Source organism: Henckelia pumila, chromosome 3 (assembly GCF_033568475.1).
Source record: "Henckelia pumila isolate YLH828 chromosome 3, ASM3356847v2, whole genome shotgun sequence".
NCBI lineage: Eukaryota > Viridiplantae > Streptophyta > Magnoliopsida > Lamiales > Gesneriaceae > Henckelia > Henckelia pumila.
In genome coordinates this window covers 42,764,601-42,784,361 of record NC_133122.1, presented here as the reverse complement: position 1 = coordinate 42,784,361, position 19,761 = coordinate 42,764,601, and the positions used below count along the sequence as shown (strand labels likewise).

The following is a 19,761-nucleotide window of genomic DNA, read 5'->3' as shown; positions in this document are numbered from 1 at the left end:
TGTCTAAAATTATTGTGACAAAGTCCTCTTACTTAATTCAATCTATAAAAATATTTTTTTAACGTAAAATATATTGGGCTCGTTTGGATTTGATTGATATTTTTTTAAAAAGTGTTTTTTTAAGCTACAATTTTTAATTTTTAAAAAAACTCTAATTTTGACTTAAATAGTATTTTTTTTAAGTACTTAAATGGCCATTGGCTACCCAAACACCTTGTTAACTAAAAAAACATTTTTTTAAAAAATAAAAAAAGTGCTTATTTGATCTGACTTTTGAAACCAAACGAACCATTATTTTCTTTATATGAAACGGATCAACTTGTTTCATCATTTTGCTGATTTCCACGAAGAGTATATGTATATGTATATGTATATGGCAGAATGCCTATGCAGACGACAGCACACCCAGAGTCTAGGCCCAAGAGAGAGAGAATGATAGAATCGTAGATGAAGATCCCCCTACCTCTCTTGGCCTCAGAATTCACAGAACCCCACACTTCGCACACCCTTCGTTTTTCTTCTCAAGATCTTACTTTATTGCATCATCTTCTGCTTGAAAAAGGAATCTATGATGGCTGATAAAGGAAGCCCCAAAAAGTGTGTTGCTAATAACAGCAATAACAATAATAATACGAAGAAGAAGAAGAAAAAGAAGAGAGGCGGTGCCAAGAGGAAAATGACCCTTGAACAAACTGTGGCATATAAAGCAGTCAGCGAATGGGTTTTCTTGGACCAATCGAATAGTTGTAATAATTCCTCTAGTTTCGTTGATTCTGTTCTTGATGATTTTGGGGTGCAGTGGTACCAACCCAAGGAGAAACTTGTCTTTGAGTTTCACTGTCACACCACATGCAGCGATGGCTATTTGTCTCCTACCAAGCTTGTAGAAAGAGCTCATCAAAATGGGGTGAGCTTTTCTTTTCTTATTTAAAAATTATTTTATTTCTTTGGCTAGAATAAGAGGTGGGTTTTCTCTGTATTGGTTTTTACATGTTGTGGCATGTGCTGTTACTTGCTGCTTTTCTTTATTGTCATTGTTTTAAGAAGTAGTGGTTTCTTGTTTTGGAGTCTATGGAGGTTTCCATGGTTCAAGATTCAATCTTTTTCAACTAATACTGGATTTGATTCTTACTCGATTATGTTTTATGGTCTTCAAAGCCAGATGCATAATTCTTCAAGTTTTCGGTTTCATTGTGAAATATTTGGTGCCTTTTGAATGTTTGTTTTGCTTTGCCAGCAATTATTATTGTTTCTGTTATCAAAGACCTAATCTTTTAAAGCCTTATTTTAAAAAAAATATATTTTAAAGCTCATTTGAGAATATAGTTCATTTAAGGAGTGTGAATTTTTAAACCTCTTTCAGCATGAAATGGAATTCGGAAAATAAAGGGACATACTTTATCAATGGTTGACGAGATTCTGGGTTTCAGTTGTATTCATGTGTTGAACAGGACAATATGTTAGCCAGAGTACTACGTTTTCACTTCATAGTTGAGGATTTCTACAATCAGCATAGAAATCAGCGAACGACTATTTGGGCAGTATGATCACCATATTTTCAAGGAGAAAAAGGATTTATGATCTTTTATGCATCATGCTTAATTGATTCGAGCAACTAAAAATCTATTCTACAAAAATGGAGTGGTATCATAAATTTTCACATTCTACATGCGTTAGTTCATGACTTTGATTCAAATTTGTCTCTACTTTTTGCTTTAAAACAATTTATAGATAAGTTTATTCAATTGAGTTTTATCTCGGCATAATAGTTCTTTTAGTTGTATCTCAGCTCATGACATAATGCGTAGTTTGGGTTCTTGCTTTTGCTTCTCACTGGTTCAGCCCTGATGATGATGTGCAAATTTTTTTTGTTCTTATCTGATTCAAAATTGTGAGGGCGCGGTAGGGTATGAGGAAGGTGGAAACAATATAAAACGAAAGGGGATATGAACATGTTCAAGATTAGGCTTGCAGAATATCTGCATCTCTTGGTTGTTCGGATTTCCTTTCTGAAATTCTTAGATAATAGAGATGGAAATATGCTTTCGGATAGTCTAACAATCAAGCAACATGACCTACAAAAACAGAGTGATGACATAAATAGGCTTGCTGAATATCTGCATTTGTAGCTTGTTACTTGTGAGTGACAATGTTCAAGGGAAGAGCCTTTTGAAGGCCATAAAAATGGAGTTGGGGCACATCATTTTTACATTTTTGGTGTAATGGACAATCAATTTAGAATGGAGGTTTTATATTGACACAACAACTAGACCTTCTATAAATATACAGTAGTGAGTGATTCGGTCCGTATGGGTTCACCCAGCGATTATTGTGAATTAATCTCGAAAATCTGTTAAATCGACAGACACCTTTCAAATTCAGCAACACTCGATGGATTTGGTTGTGGTATGATTACATGGAGCTGCAGCTGATTTATTTGGATATGGGATATAATTTATTCACAATCACATAATGTATAAGATTTGCAAGAGTGCAGCAAGAGATTGGTTTTCTGCTTATAAATTAATGAAAATAATCCCGAGCAATTATACTGCACATTTTAACGGAGTTATTTTCTCTATACCTTACTGTATGCAATTAACAATTTTTAATTAGTGCTGCTTGGTGTCCACAAATTATTTTCATGCCGTGGAAAAATTCTTCCATTTTTTCTGTTTCTATTATAAAATACTTTTACAACGTAATGTATTTGTTTCCATCATGCATAGAAACTATTTTGATACCATTGCCCTTCTTTTATGAGTAAATCCTATATAATATAACTGAAAGCACAATTAATATTTTAAAAATTGTTCAAGAACAGGTGAAAGTCCTTGCTTTGACAGATCATGATACTTTATCTGGCATACCCGAAGCTGTGGAAGCAGCTCGTAAACATGGCATCAAAATCATTCCTGGTGTTGAAGTTAGCACTATTTTCCACTCAAGGTTAGTATATTGCCTTCAATTCCATACCCTCTGCCAATTTTGTGTAGAATTATTCTACCTGCATTCTTGACCATCTTTTTGATGGTCAACAGAGGAGATTTGAGTCCAGAAGAGCCTGTCCACATCCTTGCATATTACAGCAGCTGCGGGCCTACAAAATCAGAGGAACTGGAGAAGTTTTTAGGGCGTATTAGAGATGGCCGCTTCCTCCGTGCAAAAAACATCGTGTCTAAGCTGAACAAACTCAAGCTGCCTGTTAAATGGGAGAACGTCACAAAGATTGCTGGAAAAGGCGTTGCTCCTGGTAGACTTCATGTGGCACGTGCTATGCTTGAAGCTGGCCATGTAGAAAATCTGAAACAAGCATTCGCCCGATATCTTTACGATGGTGGACCTGCTTATTCTACGTACTAATGTTTCCATATTTTAATTTAATTTTTGGTAAAGATGATTCAGTAGTTTTCCTGTTCGAGCTTCAGGCTTTTATTTGTTTCAGGGGAAGTGAGCCAGTTGCCGAGGAAACCGTGCAGATGATACGGGAGACTGGGGGTGTTGCAGTATTAGCACATCCATGGGCATTAAAAAATCCTGCTTTTATAATCAGAAAACTGAAGGAAGCAGGATTGCATGGGATAGAGGCCTACAGAAGCGATGGGAAGCTGTCTGGTAACTATTGTTTTCTTGTTTTTTGGTGGTTATTTGTTTACTACAGAAGCGATGGGAAGCTGTCTGGTAACTATTGTTTTCTTGTTTTTTGGTGGTTATTTGTTTACGCTTCCTTCCATGAGCTGGAACTTTTGGGAAAAGTGGCTTCTGACTGGAATTCAACCATGCGCCATTTCTGTAACATTTCATTTTCATTATTTCAGTTTACTGCGACTTGGCCGAGGCACATGATCTTTTGAAGATGGGAGGATCTGACTATCATGGCAGAGGGGGGCAGCATGAATCTGATGTAGGAAGTTCGACTCTTCCTGTATCTGTAGTGCACGATTTTCTTGAAGTGGCTCGGCCAATCTGGTGTAATGCTATCAGGGACATCCTGAAAAACTACTTGAGAGATCCATCCGAGTCAAGCTTACAAAAGATCATGAAATTCGGGCGGCCTAGATCTTCCAAAAGCAATGCAACTTTCTGCACTGCAAATGAGTGGATCAACCAATGCTTGTTGTCGTGGTTGTCGAGGGAAGAATTAGAAAATGAAGACTTCGAGACCATTAAGTTGGAGCTTTCTCGCGTTTCGATCACCAAGGAGAGTTAAAACTCGTATGGAAAGGTGCGTCTTGCTTCTCGGAAGATGATCGTTGATCGGTACCGGTAGTAGACAAGGATAGATTTCTGTTTTTTCATTAACCATTTGTTGCGTATCGACTTGAAATAATATGCCTTCTATCGAGTAGAAAATTTTCCATTAAATAGATATGAAAGGAACTGCGTAAGAGCAAGGAACAATGACAGTAAAATTACGTATCACGTGTCTGATATATATGCAAAAATTGTATTTCAAAATCTTGATTATCATAGTTTTGGAAATAAAAAATGTTGGATGGATGTGTATCATTGATAGAATGCTATATTTGCTGTTCCTTGCTCCTATGGTCGATATTCCAGACTTTTTTGTTATTTGAAGGGTTTTTTTAGCTTAATGGTAACCCCAATAATGTGTTCTCAAAGCTAATATATCACCAAGAAGTGATTTGTGTGATAATATTTTGGAAACAGTGAAGGGTAACTGTATTAACAGCATGACTTCATGGCAAAACTGCAGCAATAAGAACAGAGATTTCAATATCAATTTGGAGACAAATTTCTTTCAGCGTCGTCAAACTCATTGTTAACTTCGATATTTCAGAAGACCTGCCTCCATTTTTGTTCAGCAGGGAGTTCGCTGTTTTCAGCTATTCAATAGTTCACGAGAATGCATGCGATATCCGTCCTTTACAGCTGCTCGTTGTCTTTGCTCCATGAAATGTGTTGTTTAGCCTTCATCCAAGCTTACCAATTTCCTGTTTCTTTCGTAATGCCTTCTGACCATGGTAAACAAAGGAGTCGACTATTCCAGCGACTGTGAATATACCTGCAGAATAGTTGCGCCATAAATCTCATAAATAGGAGTCAAGAATCTAGAGACACGAAGATAGCAGGGAGGCGAACTTTTATAGATAAAACGCCAATGCGGGTAAAATGTGGGCTCAAAGTACTCAAGTACAAGTTAATGATATATCAAAAACTCTCAGCTGTAAATGGCAAATATTTCAAGAAGTTATGGTTCATTCAAGGTTCGAGGCCAAAGTTGAAAAGGGGTTACATCTCCATTTGTGGATGGCAATAGAGAAGAAACTACGTGTAATTTCTGTTCTTCACCGGACAGGATCACAGATTAATCCAGTATGAGGTAGCTAAGGTCAAAGGCCAGCAAACCCATTATTTGCATTTACCGGTGATACAGTACTTCGAAAAGCGAAGTGAGAGGAGAAAACCAAGTAATAATGCATACCTCCTACTATGGCACAGATATGTGTCAAGAAATGCAAGAATGGTGTATGCTCCTCTGTGAAAGTAACCTGCAATTAATTTATGGTGAGTCTTATGTAACCTTAACGGGCCTTGATTTTTTTCCCCTGAAAAAGTATCTAAAAATTAAGCTATTTATATCATATCTCTATTTATGTATCTAATTAATTTACTGATCGATTGAATAAAACAAAGAAAGACCCTCAGTATATATAACGACGCGTGACCTGTCGTTCCAGAGGAAAACAGGCTTAATATGCCATAACGGCTTAGCAAGAGATTCCTTCAAACCAAGCTCACCTTAATGGGAGAAAGATCATAGTAGAAGAAAACTCCAGGAAGAGATCTGAGGTTGTCGACTTCAGAACTTTTGGAATGCTCAGTAACTGAGAACTGTAGAAATACAAGCACTGTGTTACAATCTGGAAATACAGCTATAAAATTTGAATGAGTTCCATATTTTAAGGGTTTGAGTACCTGATTTGACTGAATTTTATGGCCTCTAACAGTGGTGTATATGGTTGGAACCACCTGCAAAGTTCATTGAATACACATACATGATCTTCCACGTCTTCTACAACGGCGGGTAACACAGCCTATTACCCTTCCATATTAAACAAATCCTACCAATTCACGAAATTAGGACTCTAATTCAATCCCATGGGCTGTTCTTATTATTCTTATCCCCCAAACATAGAACACACTAACCCAAGCATTCTTGCTTGAGCTTAAAAATAACATTGAAGGTACCATCCAATCATTATTGAGGATTTCAGCCCCATCCATGGTCCATACTCCATAGGCATCCCAATATGTTACTCTTTTAACTTTTTACTTAACTAATTAATAACATGAGTTGGGTAGAGGGGGATGAGAGGGGGAGGGCCTTTAGGTACTGACCTTGACAAAATATTGATACATTCCATTAGGGGTTTCTTGCACCCTCTGAACCCTGTAAATATAAAGAATAATTTAATAAAAGTCACAAGCAAACAAATAAAATAAAATTTCAATTCATCTGTATCTCTGGAGGTTTTTGTCATTTACGTGTGGGGGAAGCAGTGAAAAGTGCACATTTGCTCACTTACTTTTACAATAAAGAACACAGCAAAAAGGGGTGGAGGATGCATAACGCATAAAAAATGTAATAATCAACGCAAGTATAAGCGATTTCCAAAATATTGTACACAACAAAATATATCGACTTTGTTATGGTTATCTATCCTTCCCTCATTAAGTCAATTCAGTGGCAGATCAAAAAGTGTGCATGTGAGTTTGTAGAAAGATCTACCCATCCAGTGGATTGACAATTCCAGGAATAGAATCTCCAAACATCAACTTGTTGATCTTGTGGCTCATCTGCATGGAATACTACGAAAGTCAGTAAATTGATAAGGAAACTTTAAATGTGAAACATACAAAAAAAAAAATTCAATACATGTGACAAGGCCACCAACCACTAAGCTCAATGGTTCAACTCTGGTTTATAAGAGTTCCTTACATTATAATTTTCTGTTGGTAAATTGAGGAAATCGAACAGATGAAAGCCTGGTATATGAAAGCTTTTCCCAGGGGAAAATTGAAATTTTCCAGCCACTTTGTTAACCTCCAGAGACCCATGTATACTGCATCCTTCACCCTGTTCTTCTTGTACTTTCTGAACAAAACCTTCTCTTTTGCACTAAATACAAAAGTTATATGTCACCAAAGAGAACATCAAATAAGTGCAAACAAAGGAATGGACGACAGTGCATCTGACAATGTGTATTTTCTATAATTTCCAAGATGATTTCAGAAACGAGATCACAGGTGAGCGTTCTTTAAATTTATCCTAAGAAATAATTCAGACACCAATAAAGGCACTTACATGCAGATTGGGTATTTGTGACATACACAAGTAGATGCCAATGAAAAAAATCATCAGGATAACCAACATCATATGTAATCAACACACACAGGAGGTTTTAGAAGGAGAGAGCAATAACTTTTTACCGATCAATTTTTATAATGCAAATAAAGTAATAACAGAAAATAGCATGCGTTCCCCCAACCTGATCAATCATATCTGTGTTTGTTATACCCCAGCCTTTCTTTCGATAGGCTTCACGAACTTCTTCACATGAATTACAACACTCATCATCCGACTGCAAAATAAATTTTTAAAGGAGTTACCAATAAATCACTTTGAATTTATGGTTGACAGAAGACAAAGAATGTTATCAGTAACCTTACCCACCAACGCATACTCCAGTTATACGCATCATCAGTTTTTTCCTTTTTTAAAAAGAAAGAATCTATACTAAATCGCTATATTACCAATAAATCACAAGCAAAATACACACACAAAACCCAAAATCAACAAGAAGTATGGAAAGTTCACTGTCAATAATGGTGAGTGGATTAAATGTAGAACCTACCACCAACTATCACTAAAATTTAGATTATCATCGAATATTCATCAATGTTCAATGATGATAGTTCATCGTCCAATGGCAATCAATTTTATGGTCACTGAAATCAAGTTGTTTTGAGAATTTTTCTGTGTCATTATGGCAGAGAGTGAGTACAAGCTAGAGGTGGTGATGCAGAGAAAGATCCAGCAAGATATAACTTTTTTTTAAAAAAATAAGCTGAATTCAATGAAGAAACTCACAGAAATGTGCGTGAGAGCCTACTTCCTCTGTTTTTCAAACTTTGCAAGACATTTTTCTCAAAGTATGCTTTGTCTTGACTTTAATTTTTGTAGAGAGATACACAAAAGGTAGATGTATTCCATTTGCTTTCTCGATTAAAAGCATGTGAATTATAAGGTTGAATTACACAAAAAACAATGGTAATTGACTAAAAGGATCTGACAGCAACTTGTATTGTTGGTCCACCCAGACAGAACAGTGTTTTATCAGTAGCAATATACAATTGGCATGAAGTCCTATCCAGCTACTACATCAGTAGATGATGCAATCATGCAAACATGCAATAAAACGAATATACATAAATACCGTTTCTGCACCATAGCACGATCCACAATATGTCTCATTATGCTCAAGTCTGCCGCCATGCCTCTGCAAAGGCTTCTCGATCTGAATAAATAAAACATAAGAGTAATGAGAGAAGGGTGATAATTGAAGGGAATAACAGGACAGAACAATGCAAGGACGGAGATGACCGTGAAGAGAAATATGATAACGTCCTACAAAGCCCAACTAAATGTTATTTTCCAATTTGCTGGATGAGAAATTTATTCATCTCCTACCCTTTGGAATGATACATGTCATGAAGCCAAAATGTTACTAACGAAAGATTTCAGTATATCCAATGAAATCTTCAGGATCATATTAGCAATCATATACAAAGTTTGAAAGACTATCTATAGCTTCCTTTCCTCCACGTGCCTACCAACCTTGAACCTATGATATTTTTCGAACACGTTTATCACTTATCACCCAGTACTTTTCAACCTATAAATTGACAATAAACAAATATTCATTTCTTTCTAAGAGAAAATGTATCCTAATTCCTTGCATTTTCATCTTGGATTCACCATCATACATTTAAGGAGTTCTTAAAGAATGTCTTGAACCTTTAAAAATCACCAAGACTGGTGTTGCGTGGCCCGAAGAAAAACTTGCATTGAATAGTTCAATTTTGAGGCTTGACTTGCATTTAGGTGCAATGAGTCATTGACAAAGTCCCGCTGCCCCCGAGCATAGTGGGGTTTTAAAAATTAATATATGTGTGTGTGTGGTGTGAGTGTGTTTGTGTGTGCGTGCGTGCATATATTACAAAAACACAAGCAAAAACATGGGGCTATAAAATACATGACGGCTTTGAACGATGAAGGAAGGAGGGTAAGCTCATGTTACCTGTGGTGCACCAATTCCATCTTTTCTCACTTCTATCACATTGCCATGAGAATCAAGTCTTTTCTTGAAGATATCGTGTCTCTGCAATGAACCACATTGTGCCACCAAAGAATCAAAGAGATTACGAGGAATTAAACAAGGTCAGCAGGACTGATTGAGAATAATGCGTTATCAAATGCCATGAAATAGACAGTCTGAAATACATTCAAAAACAGTGAAAATGAATTGAGAACTCCGTATGAATACATACTATGTCCAGATGTCGCTCCCCACTGATATCTACAGCATCAAGACTCAACAATGAACATGGAAAGGCGGGAAAAGTGACATCAAACTGCACCCAAATTAAGAGGCATACATGACAAAATAATAAAGCGTAATGATCAGCACAAACTTAACAAGAAATTAATGATAGTAGTTACTGACAGAGGAGCATAAGAGAAGATAAGAACCATCTTAAACTCTTTTAGTTCAGTAATAGAGTAACTAATGAAAGTTGGAGCCCAACAAATCTGTAGGTGACTTTAGCACTAAAATGAAACCGAAGTGTGCTCTGAATATAATATAGTCGATATCATAAATTTTGAGAATCAAAATTCTTCATTACATGTTTCAAGAGACAGATATCTTACATCAATATGCAATTTCCCCCCTCTAGATGTGTCTACCACAAGCTTTGTATCTGTGACTGTGTGAAGGAATAACCCTGCGACAAATTGCCAATAAACATTATCTCCGAGTCGACACGAAAATCACACTGCAACTTTTAGGAGAACAGATTCAGAGTAATACTCGGGAGGTAAACAATTATCCAGGACATAAGCATGATTGTGTGATCTTGGTATAATACAAATATAAAATCATTGCCATATACTCATCTGCCACAATAATTGTAAACAAAAATCCGAAAAGAACTTGGAATAAATTTTGACTCCAAATTATCTACTTTCCTACATATTACTGTGGTGAAACTGCAGTCAGATAGAGTAGGAAAGGCAAACTGATCTTTAAGAGAAGCTTCATTAAATCAATAGATCTCTGATAGGAGGAGTAACCATAGCTATGATCAATAACAGGCAAAATAAACAAGCACTACAGTTGACCATATCTTTACTTCATAAATTTTCATTAGCATTGCAATCGATCAAAGACTCAAAATCCACTCAGTGTAAAAAATGGGTAAATTGGACAACTACCTCTAATTAACTAAACCACAGTGATCAAAACATACACTCCAACTTCACCTATCGACCCAGTTCAATACACAGACTCGCAATTCTTCCAATATAAATTCATAGCCTCAATTCCTCGACAGTTCAGATTTCCCCTATTTCACCAATGCTCCGACAGGTATCGAAGCAAATTATTTCGAGCATCAACATCAACATCACCATAGACTAATGCAAAATTGAAATTCCCACAACGCAAAATAAATTGTGCTGTTTACCCTCCTTGGCCGTTACTGAAAACAAAGGAAGAAAACCGAAAAAACGAAATCTGGAGTTTCAGAAAACGTACTGAATTCAGAAATGAAAAGTATCATGATGCATATAGAAGAAACGAGCGTGATAACACCGCCAGAGAGCGTACGGCTAAAGAAATCCTCATTGATTTTCGGGTACGCATCCAAATTTCGCAACTTGATGTACAATCTTTCCATATATACGAATGAACAGAGTATATATCAATGCGCCAAATCCTTCCAAGAAAACACCAATTTCTCACTTCATGCTCTTCGAAAATGGATAAAACTCAGATTCTCAGAACGGCTCTTTCTTCTTTCTTCCAATTTCCAAACTTGAGAATCGGCTCTTTCTTCTTTCTTCCGATTTCCAATTTCAAGATGTTGACTTTTGTTTGACATTGATTCAACTTTAGTTGACTTTAATTTACCATTTTTGGCTTGTCATTTTTCAAATTTAATGTTATCATTTTTATTATTTTATGAATTTATCTCTAATAAATTAATATCATTAATTATGAAACTATTTTTTTTCTATTAAAATCATCATCAAATAAAAATATAATGGGAAATTGTTTCTAAAATTTACTTTCCCAAACATTTTCTCAATTTATATTTATATAGTATATATGCAACAAATAGTTAAATTTATTATTTAATTCAAGAACTAAAACCAATGAGTAAAATACAAGCATTTTATTTTGTTTGAGTTTACTTTAGTTTTGTTTCTTTTGAGGGGGTGAGCGATAATTTTAATTTTCAATCTAATTACTATCTATTTGGACGGAAATATGAGATATAAAGTAATTAGAAAAAGTCATTAAATTTCTTAGGTTAATCTAAGTTTGATCATATTTTTAATCAACTCGAACAAATAATAAAATTTCAAAAGAGGAAATGTGATTCCACGAATCACAAGCTAGTGCAACGATCACAAATGAGACTTGTTTCCTGCAAGTTGTCCTAACGACATCTTCAATGTCATTCTCCGTTTCGAAATATTATATTTTCCAAAATAAAATATTGAATTCTCTATTTCAAAAATCTTCTACAACCCATTTTTTTTTATTTTTTTTTTTTGTAAAATTCTCTATTTTTTATTTTTAATTCCAATTTTTTTTTCTCCAAATTTTTAATTCAAGTTAACTAATTCGATTTTTGTTCGTGATAAAACATGTAATGTACTTTTTTAGTCACGATCTTATTTAATTATTATTTCTATTTTTTGTCATCAATATAATTTAATTACAATAAATAAATAAAACATTAAATGCATTTAAAAATACCAAAAAACATTGAAATTAAATAAAAAGATTGAAATGAATAACTATGTATATGATTCAACCAAAAAAAATTACGCTTATACAAAAGTATTAATTTGCAATTTGGAGAATAACATTTTCGTAATTATGTCGTTCTCCAAAATTCATCACCAAATACAATGATTTTCCAAATTTGATGAATCACTGTAGCCATCTCTATTTTGAATCTCCAAAATCCAAAATAGAGATGAGTTGGAGCCTTCTTGGTTCTCATCTCCAAAATTGAAAATCATTGGAGAGGTCCTTGAGGAAATAAACGGCCGTTGTCAATATTTTATCAAGCGGAACTAATGCATAAATTACTTTTGATTTGATTTACATTTACGGATTACTATATCAAGCCGAATATTTTTAAATAATAAATTTGTAAAATCGACCTTGTCAACTATTTTTTTTTTTTTAAGAAGATGATCTCCTCAAGTGTAAATATCACAACTATAATTTTCATTATTATAGTAACAAAAGTAGAAATGAGATTTTTATAGAAGAAACAAATGTCCCTTAACTCCGAGATTGAAGGAGAACTTGGAAGCAAAAACAAAAAAAAATTCATTGTGAAAGCACAGAAAAATGAAGAATCTCAAGAAAAAAAAAGGTGAATCAGCCATCAAAAAACAAGATCTTTTATAGCGAAAGCATTGAATGAAGGATAAAGAAATGTGAATGAAACCAAACAAATTTCCAAAGATACTAAAGGGCTTGTTTCAAATCAGTGCAATATAAGTTTAACAAAACTTGAAACTTATTCCTACTACTTTCATTTTTAGTACGATGATACACCCAACACCTGAGGTACTTGGAATTTGAAGTTCTCCATAAAAACACGAAAAATAATTCGTAAAAAAATTGTGCTATCACGAAGGTTAAAAAGGCTTATCAAAGTTCATTGGAGCACCCAGGTGGTACCCTATACACTACAAGTGGCACATTTGACTCTGAATGTCTCAAACATTTCTTGTCATCGATTAGAGCTGCCTTCATCTATCTCAGCAGAATTTTCTTCACCACAAAACGGGTTATCAACCATTATAGTTGTGGTGGAACCGTGAACCTGATTATGACACAGTTAGCCGACATAATGACATCAACAACGCTAGGATAGCTGGGATGAAAAAAATATGAGTTATGAAGCATGAAAAGCCTACCATTCTTGGTGATCTGAATGACAAAGAATCATTTGCAGACACTGCATATGTGTCTGAGGGCCTGTGGAAGAGTAAGTGTGCAATGGAGCGGTCAATGGGATTCGTTTCAGTCTCCATGTCCATGCTTCCAGTATGGCTAAATGAAAGTTGGAAGAAAATAAATAAATATGTTACTGAAAGATGGGTAGAGGCAGACTAAAAAATGTACTCACAGGGTTGGAATAGATTTAATACATTTCGAAATGAAATTATTTTTAGAAAAAAGTATTAAGAGTTTGAAGATGGACAAAAGGAGTTGACTAGTACAACATGGTTCAGCAGAACGGAAACGTCTACTGCTTCCGGACTCCTCGAAATGTAAGAAGCAGTATTAATTCACATAGGTAAAGACAAATTGATACAGCATCACCTCTTACTCAAGTTTTGCAACAAAATTAAGATTTATAAACAAGGGCAGGTGTGTCGTACTTATTGATTCGATCAGCCATGAATGCTCCACTAGCATCTCTCTCATCTCCACAAGCATCTCCTTTTGCATGGTTATGCCTCCGCTCAGCTCTTCGAGCCAAACGATACAAGCTATCCCTTATGCAAAGCTTGGTTCTCAAATCCAACTGAAGATTATCAGGCATGATCGACGTCAACAATCCAAGATAATTCAATATTTGTAAGGATAAAGCACAATGCTATTAGTGTCTATACGTACAAGAAACCTTGAACTCCATCAACTGTCATTATAACAGCTGTAACTTCAAATTTTTAGTTGCGACCAATTTTCATAAAACAAATGAAAATTTGTAGTGTGCGGTATAGTTAAATATATTTCGATTCAGTCAATATACAGATAACCAGACACATTATCAGGATGTTTTCACTTCCCCAAGCTGTGATGCTCAAAATAATAACTGATATCCTTCATTTGCAGACAGCTCTTAATGCTCCATCATTCATTGCATTACTCCCACGGGATTTAATCAATTTAGCTAACGATACATAGATGTTAATGCAGGACTTCATGCTTTTACCACCATGTAGTTCTGGTACCTAAGCACATCTTAAGCGCGTATCAAAGAAATGTTCGAGGAAACACAACATATCAAACTCATACTCATCTGAGAGTTAAAGACTTTCAATTGATTACAAGTTTGAGTCTAACCACCACTCCAATTCACCCCAAAGAACTTTAAACCTCATCTTCATGCAAAATAAAAGATGAAATGAAACTACAAACACAAATGGGATGATCTCAAGTCAGGCTTATCAGATGTCAAGAGCTTGAGAACACCTAAGAAAATCTAAACCGGAGCCAGGCCCAAGCTTGGCTTTGTTTCTCCGTTTTATGAATAAAGTTGTTCAATAACTTATCCATTGTTCCAATATAATAACTATTCAACTAGATGCAGATATAAAAGAATATTGTTAAAATGTGGTTACCAATTGTAGTAAGATTGTAATACTCAAGTTCCCCTTGTAAGGAAATGGGTATATTGATTTTATTTTTTCTTTTTGATTTAGTAAACTCCTACTTAAACATTCGTAACCTTGATGAGAAAGAAATATACGAGAATTACACTATGTTTTATTTTATTTTTAGAAAACATTTTCCCATCATCAAAACAAAAAGGACACAACTATCTAATGTGCATTTTCTAACTTAAAACTCATTTCCTTACCAAAAATAATACAATTATGGTAGTATTTTATAACATTATATAATCTTAATACAATATATTTAAAATATTTAATCTCACATAGCATTAAAATTAATTACCAGACAGAAATTTACAGATTTGACCTCTCTGGTAAATTTTCTCTCACCAAAAGCACAGCAAAACTTGATTCAGTATCTACCAAAAGCATATTTTGGTGGGTATAATCTAAACAAAAAACACTCAAAAAGTACTATTCCGGGTTACAAAAGGGATTTATCATTCCATCATTTCCATGCAAGCTCAAGTCTCTGAAACACAGCCATTTCTCCAAAGTTGACATTTGGGGTATATAATCCAATTGCAATCAGGTGATATTGGAGCGAGATAGACCCAAACTTTGTTTCGTACTCCAAAAATCCAAGCCTTGAGTGAATGATATGTATCACCTGATTTTCATCCTATAAATATCTTTGTACATTTTTGGTATTTCTTTTTTTAAAAAAAATGAGAAATTTCCACACAGAAACTTTAAAGAAGTTTTGAAAAATTATTTGAAATCAAGTGGTTCACTGATTTAGGAGAATTTTCGATGCTTTGTCGATTTCTCGAATGAGTTTACAAGCTGTTTGTATAGTACTAAATGGATATGATAAACTGAGAATGTTGGTTTACTTAGTTGATTTTAAGTCAGGTTGAACGGACAGATATTATCAATTCAACAATGGCTAAATGATTGATAACTTCACTCATCAAAATAGAGGAACTCTTTTCTAGATAACGAATGAACTTTTGAGTTTTTACACATGCAAAAAACTCTTGAGCTTATAGATTGCTAATGAGCTAAGCTCGCTACTCGTGTTCCCTGAACTCGTCAATATGTGTTTGTGAGCTTCATTTTGAGCAAGCAATATTTCTTACAAGTTCGAGTTTGAATCAACTCCGTCGCAGCTAAAATAAATAATATATCAATAATACATTGAAGCGAACAACTCTACAGATTAATATAAATTATTTGATAAACGAGTAGTAATAATATCGAAGAACAAAAGAATGTCTTGCGAGGGGAGTGTTACCTGTTCCATTACAATCTGAAGCTGGAGAAAACTAGCTGCTTCAAGTGAAAGAGCATCCAGACAAGAATTTTTCGTCGAGCTTTCAAGCACATTTGAGGAGCCTAACTCTGCGGGAATTACCAAGTTAATGCTGTCGATACCACACTGACTCTCAAATTCACCTCCAGAAAAGTGTAATTTTCCTACTGAATCAGTATTACATGTAGAGGGCTGCAAAGTCATGTGTGTATTTCCAAGATTTCTGTTCAGGGGTTGTTGACTTCCTTGATGATATTGTAGATTTTCTCTGTTTTCATTCCCTTCAATAGCAGACACCAGGTATGAATGGTGAAAACCCTCCGGGAATTGCAATTGACTTGAAGCATGGGATGACTCCCCAGGTGAAGGTTTTAACACATTCTTAGCCTGGAATTTCATCGAATAGGTCATTGAATTTACCGTGGTTTGATCTGGAAAATGGTCATTATCTGAATCTACAAAGGAAATAGCATTCTGTAAACGATTACTGAAATCTGGATCCAGAGCTTGAAATTATCATCGATTAACACGGATGGAAAAACTGACAAAGAAATAGCTCCAAAAGGAAGCTACATGTACATTTGTCAGCTTACCAAGACAATTGAAATTGAAACTTCTATCGTAATGAGTTTTTCTGTTTCCATCAGACTGGATCTGGTTCTTCGATTGCTTTCTATGCTCATCCATCTGCGAAGCATTTAATTTAAAATGTAAAATATACGTAGTCATACTTATTACTGTCTTGAGAAACTCTGGCAAAATACAATAAGTCAACTCAGGAAAGTCCAAGAGTGTAAACAGGATATGAAGACTATATAGATCCAGGCTACAGGATTTGAGATCGTCAATTTGCTTTTTGATTATGGTTCATAAACAAAAATCACCATAAAAATAGGGGAATAATTCACAGTGAAAATATCAACTATTGTGTATACCATACGGACAGTCATCTGATATTTTTCACTAAAAATTCTACCCTTGAGTGCAACTTCATGCATAACATTTAAGCATGGATGAATAGGGGTGCAGAACTTTAAAAGTAAAACATAACTGAGAAAAAAGAAACATGGGATCATGTACATCTACTGACCTCTTCTTCAGGGATGAGCTCTTCTTGGCTTTCAGCCATAGCAGGTCTTTTCGCCAGAGAAGAATCATACTTGTCCACAGGCCAAGAACTGTCTCTCAACAAAATAGGTGCACAGGTCGTGGAAGGATCATCGACATAGTAATTCTCTGTGGGATGATCATTTTGCAAAAGATATTTCCCTGCATACGACTCAGGCAATGGAAACCTAAAATCTGACTTCAGCATATCTCCAGTTCCTTCTATATCATCTGCTGAAGACAACCAGTTCAACTCGCCTTCCTTATTGGCCCCAAGTCCAAACGTTGAATTAGAACTCCTGCAAAAGCAGGAAGTCATGGTTAACTATTATTTATATAATAAGAATGACACTTCATATATTCTAAAAGAACAGATAACGTCAAACATACCTAAACATCCTGTCAACATCGTCAAAGCTTCCTATTTCAGGCCAACCATCATATAAAAAATAACCAGGATCTTTTTCCTTGGAGTTCTCGAACAAATCTATATCGTTGCTTGTTTGAGTTATGTCACCAAGATCATCACTAAAAGAGTAGGTATCTGCTGCATTGCTCTCATCACTGAAAATGGTAGCTTTCTTCTCATAGTTCTCTCCACCGTTGGGGTCTGTATTATGAGTTTTGAACCCAGATTCCCTGGAGTTTTCAGAAGGGAAACTTGATACTTCTTTTACCGAGCTACAATCAGATGAAGACGGGAAAGCAACATTTGGTGGGGAGGACCATAAACCTTGTTCCAACTTCATGTTACTTGTTTTACTCAAGAGTCCAAAATCCCTTCTTTCCTTTCCCTGACCAGCATATCTAGCAGCAGACCAATCTCCAGTGTTACCGTAAATAGTAGTCACAGCCAGGTCTTTTCAGCCCTCACCTGGAACGGAAGGATCATCACCCCTATTAAAACCAGGATAGGGTACTATATGATCAGAGCTGCAGTAAATTTCATCACAGGTTATATCTTCAACAAAAACTTGTTTGAGCTCAAGTTTTAGTGGTGACATCTTGTTGAAACAGCATACTATATTTCACATCAACTAAAACTTCAACCCAATCAATAATAATGGACTCACCTCTCAACTTGTCCCTCTCAGAACATAAACAATGCATAACTGATCATCCAAAAACTGGAGTACATGAGCTATACTGACCAGGGGAAGGAAAACTACCTCATACATGCACAAGTTCATCATTGCTTCGATCCATTAATGCACCCTAAAACTGTGTGCTGTCCTCTTCATCTTTATAATTCAAATGTCTCCATGACTGGTGTTTTCCAGTTACATCAAAGAAACAGTAATATCAGAAGAAAGTAGAGGCTAATCACTAAATCCATATTTTCGGCTGCCTTCATATAATCCAGTTGAAAATAAAACAAACAGAAACAAATGTCTATTTGCTGATAAACACACGTTCACAAAGAATAAAACAACTGAACTCGGCTGCACTAATTACGCCCCTCAATTGTCGGAGTCAGTCACGAAACTCACTGTAATAAGAATTTTTTCCGCAAAGAAAATGGGAAAGAATAAGGGGTAGCTCAATCAACACGATGTTTAGCAATATTTAGCGTTAGGCAGTAAGAAGAGAGAACAATAATAGTAGTCTTAATAAATCAGAAAATTTTATTTTTTTTTAAAAAAAGGAAACTTGATTTCTATGATAAACAACAGGACTAATTTAGACAATAAAACAGAAGAAAGTTGAAGAACAATAATGAATACAAAAAGGGTAAATCCAGTTATTTAATCCGAATCCAAAAATTCATCTTGAAAGAGGAGAGGGGAAAAAAATTACCCAGTTTACCCACTTAAATTTTGATTTCAATCTCTCAGCAATCGATTTACATAAGTTTACAATAAAATGAATCTCACGATCGAAAGCTCAAAACAATAAAGAAACCCACAAAAAGAAACGTGAAAAAGCTCGCAGCTGACAGATTCACTGCAGCAAAAGATCTCCAGAAAACTCACCACGAACAGTGTCGGAATTCGCTTCACCCTGTCAGAACACTGAATCCGATTCTGCAGGCAGACAGATAAGGGAGGTTCTAGAGGCAAAGAGACCGCCTTTTTCTTTCCATTGTAAAAATTTCTTTCTTATTTAGTGGCGCATGTATATATATTTGAATCGTGGAGATTTTGACACGTGTCCCGAAGATCAACGAGAAATAGAATTGGTGGATGGGAGAGCCGGGCCGAGATACGATCTGTTTACTAAGCATTATTGGTCCACGTGTCCTTCAGTTTTTTGTCTCTGCGCCACGCGCGGTGGAAATGCTAACAGGCACGCGCGATTGGTATTAGTTAATGAAGACCCATACTCTTCTTTTAACATATATTCTTGCTACAAATGTCAATTTTGGGTGGTTGCAATAATTAATTTAATTATTTATAATACTAAGATTTGGAGGAGAAAAATAAAACAAAACAAAATGGTAGGGAAAAATTTGAAATCTTCATAATTGGAATTTGAAACACCTCAAATTCATAATCCAAATGAATTCTTAATTTATGGTGTTACAAGTGAAGCTCACCAGTATTGCACCTCGTTACATGTTCAGAAAATTAAATTAAAATTAAAATACCATTTAAAATGTGTGAAAGACTGAATGGACTTTAAGCTACGATGGTCAAAGGAAGAAATTGAAAATATC

The 19,761-nt window shown here is 35.2% G+C and overlaps 3 protein-coding genes across 7 annotated transcripts; 1 reads left to right on the top strand and 2 right to left on the bottom strand.

Moving 5' to 3' along the window:
* The first annotated feature begins 368 nt into the window (after positions 1-368).
* LOC140887093 (uncharacterized) lies at positions 369-4,514 on the top strand. The gene is made up of 5 exons (XM_073294127.1): positions 369-907; positions 2,825-2,949; positions 3,042-3,356; positions 3,446-3,615; positions 3,819-4,514. The coding sequence occupies exons 1-5, from the start codon at positions 569-571 to the stop codon at positions 4,208-4,210; spliced, it is 1,341 nt and encodes a 446-aa protein (XP_073150228.1). The 5' UTR covers positions 369-568; the 3' UTR covers positions 4,211-4,514.
* A 157-nt stretch (positions 4,515-4,671) lies between these two features.
* On the bottom strand, positions 4,672-11,186 carry LOC140887094 (uncharacterized). Its single transcript, XM_073294128.1, has 13 exons — positions 10,845-11,186; positions 9,959-10,032; positions 9,577-9,660; positions 9,327-9,407; positions 8,463-8,543; positions 7,515-7,607; positions 6,965-7,144; positions 6,755-6,822; positions 6,364-6,415; positions 5,941-5,994; positions 5,764-5,856; positions 5,447-5,513; positions 4,672-5,026 (listed from the first exon to the last, which is right to left on the bottom strand). Exons 1-13 carry the CDS (start codon positions 10,984-10,986, stop codon positions 4,935-4,937), a joined length of 1,161 nt encoding a protein of 386 aa, XP_073150229.1. The 5' UTR covers positions 10,987-11,186; the 3' UTR covers positions 4,672-4,934.
* Positions 11,187-12,885: 1,699 nt separating this feature from the next.
* Positions 12,886-19,200, bottom strand: LOC140891067 (protein LNK1-like). 5 transcript variants are annotated; one of them, XM_073299324.1, is made up of 9 exons: positions 19,079-19,200; positions 18,179-18,371; positions 17,496-18,002; positions 17,089-17,404; positions 16,592-16,685; positions 15,981-16,453; positions 13,724-13,869; positions 13,256-13,391; positions 12,886-13,161 (listed from the first exon to the last, which is right to left on the bottom strand). In XM_073299324.1, the coding sequence occupies exons 3-9, from the start codon at positions 17,852-17,854 to the stop codon at positions 13,069-13,071; spliced, it is 1,617 nt and encodes a 538-aa protein (XP_073155425.1). In that variant the 5' UTR covers positions 17,855-18,002; positions 18,179-18,371; positions 19,079-19,200; the 3' UTR covers positions 12,886-13,068. The 5 variants fall into 5 exon arrangements, with proteins under 5 accessions (XP_073155425.1, XP_073155427.1, XP_073155424.1 ...); XM_073299326.1 differs by having other exon boundaries at positions 17,496-17,979; XM_073299323.1 differs by having other exon boundaries at positions 18,275-18,371.
* Between the last annotated feature and the right edge of the window lie 561 nt (positions 19,201-19,761).

Coding starts and splice junctions, on each gene's coding strand:
- LOC140887093 (XM_073294127.1), top strand. CDS start 569: ATGATGGCTGATAAAGGAAGCCCCAAAAAGTGTGTTGCTAATAACAGC. Junction 2,950..3,041: donor AGCACTATTTTCCACTCAAG/GTTAGTATATTG, acceptor GATGGTCAACAG/AGGAGATTTGAGTCCAGAAG. Junction 3,357..3,445: donor GGTGGACCTGCTTATTCTAC/GTACTAATGTTT, acceptor TATTTGTTTCAG/GGGAAGTGAGCCAGTTGCCG.
- LOC140887094 (XM_073294128.1), bottom strand. CDS start 10,986: ATGGAAAGATTGTACATCAAGTTGCGAAATTTGGATGCGTACCCGAAA. Junction 9,408..9,576: donor GGGAGCGACATCTGGACATA/GTATGTATTCAT, acceptor GGTTCATTGCAG/AGACACGATATCTTCAAGAA. Junction 6,823..6,964: donor TACCAACAGAAAATTATAAT/GTAAGGAACTCT, acceptor TATTCCATGCAG/ATGAGCCACAAGATCAACAA.
- LOC140891067 (XM_073299324.1), bottom strand. CDS start 17,854: ATGAAGTTGGAACAAGGTTTATGGTCCTCCCCACCAAATGTTGCTTTC. Junction 16,454..16,591: donor TTTCAATTTCAATTGTCTTG/GTAAGCTGACAA, acceptor TTTCCTTTGTAG/ATTCAGATAATGACCATTTT. Junction 13,162..13,255: donor CATTCAGATCACCAAGAATG/GTAGGCTTTTCA, acceptor TGTCATAATCAG/GTTCACGGTTCCACCACAAC.